Here is a 5,416-nt window from a genome sequence, read left to right on the forward strand (position 1 = left end):
ACACACACACACACACACACCTTCCAAATCAAAACAGTGTTTGCTTGCTCCAGCATTTCAGTTTGTGGCTAGCTTCCCAAGTTTCAATCTGGTACTTTATTTACTACTCTCATGTTCCCTGTCATCTTCCCTACTGTTATTCAAGTTCTCTTCAATGCACTTGCCTGAAACTACCTACACATTCCCCGAGTCTGAAAGCTTGCCTTTTCCAAACTCTTTGCGGCGTTTGTTTACAGAAGTTTACAATTGCCCATTTATGATAAGAACGAAGCTCCTGGCCTCCCTACCCCCAACTTTCCCGCTAGGAAAACCTTTCTCCTTCCCGGACTCCTGGACCCCGCCACAACCGCAGCTGACTCCACCTCGGGTGCTTTCAGATTCTCAGTCCCCTCCCCCTGCTCCCTCACCCCCGTTTGTTAAAGTGATTTCGGGGCTGTGCGAGGTCTCGCCCGCCGATCGCCCTGCACCCCCCGCCGAGGGTCGGCGCCGCTGCGGGTCGGGAACTTGTCGGGGAGGTCGCGCCAGGTGGCGCGAGGGTCCCACACGCGCCTAGTCCAGGCGCGGGCTCCCCGGGCCACTGCCGCCTGCAGGGGCGGGGAGAGGGGCGGGCCCGGCGTCTAGTTTCGCTACGTCACTGGGAAGTCCCCGTAAAATGTGAGTGCGGGCGCTTGCCTTTCTCCAGAACCCGAGATTCTCGGGTGCCCACTGAGTCGGGTGTCCAGCCGGCTCCCATCGAGTTTGGCCCATCAGTCCCGCGCGCAGCTCGCGTCCTGCAGACCCAAGGTTGCAACCCAAGGTTGGGGGACTGAGTTCCCCTGAGGTCTGCAGCACAGTTCCCGCCCGTTGCTTGCGGAGATGCCTGGGAAGAAGGCGCGTAAAAACGCGCAGCCGATCCCGACGCGGGCCCTGGCAGGTAGGGACCAGATGGGGTCGGCGGAGATCCTGGCCGGAGCGGGCACCGGGCCGGGGCCGGGGTCTCAGTCGGGGTGGGCTCAGTCCGTCTGCTCCAGGCCTCAAGGTCCGGCGGGGTCTACGTCCTTGCACTTGTTTTAAGGGCTCCTCCTGGAAGTTCTTCAGGGGTTTTACGTAGGACCGTGGAGACGGCGACGGAGGGCGCCCGGCTTGGGATTGGGATGTAGCTGCATTTTAGCGGATGCAGAAAGCCCCTTCTACGCGCGCTTTCAGTCCTTACTTGCCCTGCCCCAGGGCCACGGGGTGTGGGGAAAGTTCAAGTACGGGAGTCAGCAACGAGGAGAAAGTCATTGTCGCGGCAGGTAAGGACGGGAGAAGGTCCGGGAGCTGCCTGGCCTCCCAGCGCTGCTTAAGGCAGGCCTCATCCTCCCGAGTCGTGGACCGTTGAGGGCCCTGCTCCGAGCGTTATCACTCTCTTCACTCCCGACGCGAACAAAAGCAGTGAAGACGCTGGGTACGATCGCAGCGCTTCCACAACCGACTAATGAAGGGTGGTGGAGGCCCCAAAGGGACCACTGCGTTCAGGAGCCCAGAAAGTCTTGCTGCTTTGTTAAGAGTACATTGTATAACATTTGAAACAATCGATATTAGTTGCGGAGTGGAGATATGGAACAGGAGTTGGTCCCCAGGTTTTCGAGATCCATCCATTCCTCCTTCCACCCACTCCCCCACCATAGTACCATCAAATAACTTCAGGTGAGCTCCCACCCCCCCCCCCCACCCCCGGCGCGCCACCGCGCCCTTTTTATAAATCTTATCAAACAAGGCAGCCATCTGTTTAAGGGGCAGTAGCAAAGAGGACAGCAAAGCTTTGGCCTCAAAAATCCGTGTGGGCCATACAGCTATTACATCAGCCATAATAGGCCCCCTTTTTAACTTAGTTTCATGTTATACAGCCTTTGGGACTTGCAGAGGAAGTGGTGCATTAGCAATTTGGCCATGGCTAAGTTGGCACCAGGCTGCTTTCTCTGCCTCTTGTTTGGGAGGAAAAAAATTTTCTCAACCTTTTGTGATGTGCAGTAGTCCTGACCATGTTTTGGAAATGACTAAACTTGTGCGTGTAGATCTCAGTTTAGACCTTAGCATCCAACTTACTTAATTCCCAAGAACAAGGAAGAGCAGAAAGGTCCCTCTTAAATTTGATTAGATAGTAATAGATGTAAAAATTGAGATACAAGTGACTGATAGTATTGCATTACTTTTAGGGGTACAGCATAATGACTTGATATATGTATATACTATTGTGAAATAATGACCACAGTAAGTTAGCATTCATGACCACACATAGTTACAATTTTTAAAGTACATTTATAGATGTGTAATTGTAACAAAAAGATTAAGGAAACGAATAGGAGCTATTTCCTGCCTTTTGAGGGGAGGGAATGAGAGGGCTAATTTTTTTCTTCTTATAATTCAGGGCTTCCAAAGTTATATGCAGAATAACTTTTTTTTTTAAGATGGCAGGTTATTATATCTCACTCACTGAAAAGAACATGACTCTGTAAATACCTCTCAAAATGTTTGACTTGTAACCTATAAAGAATGGCACCTTATAATATTCATTGGGTCTCTTGTTAGAGATTATGAAAATTTTACCCAGCTCTTGTAGAGAGAGAAATTGGTTGAAATTTCGATTTTAAAATACACTTTATTATACGTTTACAGCTTTTTGTTTTGAGCCTAAACAGGGTCTCTGCAGGGTCAGTTTACAAAATAAACCAGATTTCAATTTGTAGTCATAATGACTTTTAATGTTCATGATCGTGATATCTTGAATTGGACCAAAAGACCCTGAGTTGCTCATTGAAATATCCAAGACATTGAAAGAATGGTCAGTATAGATTTGGTGTTAATTTCGCTTCCTTAAAAAATTTACTTGGAAATTAGATGATAAGCAGTATTTTTCTTAAATTAATATTCAGTTAATTACAATATCTCTATCCTAAAAAGTAGTAAATGTGTGAATTAAGTATTACTTATTTTCTGCTTCACTCGTCTCCGTGAAGGCCGTGGATTGGTAGAGGTTGGGTTTGGAGGAAGAATTTGGTTTAGAGTAAAATTTAAACTTATAAATTATTTTAGAGAATGTGGGCTTAATTTTAGAGTATGATTTTGTAAGTCTTTTATGAGAAAAATTTAGAGTTTTTTTTAAATGAGGAAAAGCATACCTTTAGATTTGCCTATAAATGAGGGCATAATCTGAGCTTGCGTTATTGCCGTTGAAAAAAGAAGTTTACATTTTGACTTCAGTTCCCCAACCAACCTTAAGTGAGAGAAAAAAGGATGACATCACCCGAGGCTGCAAAGTCTTACCAACTCGGTGGCATTTGATATATTAAAACTTTGTGTTTGAAGATAACATCACAATTGCCTCATCCAGGATTCTTAAAAAAAAAAAAAAGATTTCAAAGTAAATGTCTTTATTCTTACCTTAACTAGTTTTTCTTTGGTTTATGAGTCACAGTGTCTCAGTTTATGTCACGTGCGGGTGCGTTTTCGATCTCACATTAAGAAAACAGGTGTAGTCAAGCTAAGGTTAAGAGAAACGCTTCCCGGGATACATATGCAGCTTGTCACTCTCGCTGGTTACAGTTTGGAATGTTGTCAGTGCAATGCTGATGTTTTGCTTTCCTTTTCAGAGCTTGAAGTGGAGTGTGCCATGCAACTCAGAAGAATTGGAGACAAACTGAGTTTCCGGCAGAAACTTCTGAATCTAATATCCAAGCTCTTCCGCTCAGGAACCTGACTGCTGCTGAAGCCTTCTGATGAGGAGACTCCTTTAAAATGAGATTCCCCAGCAGGTGCATATTTCAGCAGTTAGAGGAGAGACTGCCTTATAATGGAGAAGAATGGGAAGGAGCTCTCACTTGCCCTTGGAAATGAAGATGGGATACATCACAATGAATTTCTACTAGAGGTTTCCCAGAAGTCATTCTTTGGGAATGTAAGAACATTATCAAACCACATTGTTTATTTTAAAGCAAAAATTGAAGAGCTTTGAGAATACAGAAAGAATTGTTTATACGTTTTGTTTTTGCTTAGAGAATTGTTCTAGTATTTTTGCTGGAGGTTGCTGCCCAGTGTAGTGGGAGAGGAATTGACAAAATGATGAGAATGTGGACAGGGTCCAAGAAATAGAATATGTTCAGTGTTTATTTCTACTTGGAGATGACAACCCTAGAACAATGTGTAATGTCTGGTTTATATATATATTATCTAGTTAAAAGTAAAAATTTTATTCTGAGAACACTGAATGTCATAATGAATGTTGATTTCATAGGCCACTACAAAATAGAAAATAATTTCCATAATTTGTTTCTTTTGACTTTAATATGTATTACTGCTGTTCAGGTGAACTTCCAGTAAATGTGCCCCTGTGAGCCTTAACTAAAAAGTATGTAATTTGAAAAAATTTGATAGAAGTTATAAGAGTATTTCTTGGTGCCAGAAACATTCTTGTGGGTTGAATATTAAAATATAAAGAGCGTGGGGAATTTACATAACCAGGAATAATAATTTTTAAAAAAGCGAATTCAACTTCTTACTGCTGTAGTTAAAACTTAGTAAAACAAATATTGTAAAGTAACTATAAGAAAATGAATGTATCTAGTTTCTAAAATCTCAAGTTCCCTTTCTCCTATTAGTCGGTGTGTATCCTAGGAATATTGATCTTTTAAGAGAAATTAAGCATGTTTTCATGTTTGGGATGTACTTTAAAAAAAAAGGGTGGGGGAAACAGATTGCTCATCCAGAATGAAAATCCCATTTATATACATGAATATAAATTTTGCATTAGAATAATATGTAGATTCTGAGAAGGATTTCATGCATTTTTTTTTGTTTTAATTAAAAGGCTACACTATCAACAAAGTCCCCAAATATATATTAAAAAAAGTGATGATTGGGGCCGGCCGAGTGGCACGATGGTTAAGAGCTGGCTTGGGACGCCAGAGGGCTCCGGTTCGGATCCCACATATGAGGGCCAGTGACACTGCCCTCTACAGCTAAGATGCTGAACAACAGCTCAACCTGGAGCTGGGCTGCCGTGAGTCGCCAGCGACGGCATAGGCTGCAGCCCCTGCTGCAGTGGGTTGCCATGGGCTACCGTATGTAGCCAGCAGCCAGCGTGAGCAGCCGTCCAGAAGCCCGCGACTGACCTGCCTCGCCCGGGAAGAGCACAATGATGGTGCCAACTTGGGCTAGTGAAACAACGTCCTCCACAACTAGACTGAAGAACAAAAGGACAGTAACTTGTCTGTTCCCCTTCCCCCAATTCCCCAATAAAAATCTTAAAAAAAAAAAAAAAGTGATGATTGAATTTCAGCAAGAATAATCTTATTTATTTTACCTATTTATATTAAAATATTTTTGGTTTAGTTTAAAAATGTATATTGAAGTTACAGCTTTGGGTTATGAGACAAGTTTTATAACTACTTGAACTCTT

At 43.6% G+C, this 5,416-nt stretch overlaps 1 protein-coding gene across 1 annotated transcript; it reads left to right on the plus strand.

Moving 5' to 3' along the window:
- The first annotated feature begins 673 nt into the window (after window positions 1–673).
- PMAIP1 (phorbol-12-myristate-13-acetate-induced protein 1) lies at window positions 674–4,922 on the plus strand. The gene is made up of 2 exons (XM_019640613.1): window positions 674–913; window positions 3,612–4,922. Exons 1-2 carry the CDS (start codon window positions 856–858, stop codon window positions 3,716–3,718), a joined length of 165 nt encoding a protein of 54 aa, XP_019496158.1. The 5' UTR covers window positions 674–855; the 3' UTR covers window positions 3,719–4,922.
- Window positions 4,923–5,416: the final 494 nt, after the last annotated feature.

Source organism: Hipposideros armiger, unplaced genomic scaffold (assembly GCF_001890085.2).
Source record: "Hipposideros armiger isolate ML-2016 unplaced genomic scaffold, ASM189008v1 scaffold_52, whole genome shotgun sequence".
In the NCBI taxonomy this organism is placed as follows: Eukaryota; Metazoa; Chordata; class Mammalia; order Chiroptera; family Hipposideridae; genus Hipposideros; species Hipposideros armiger.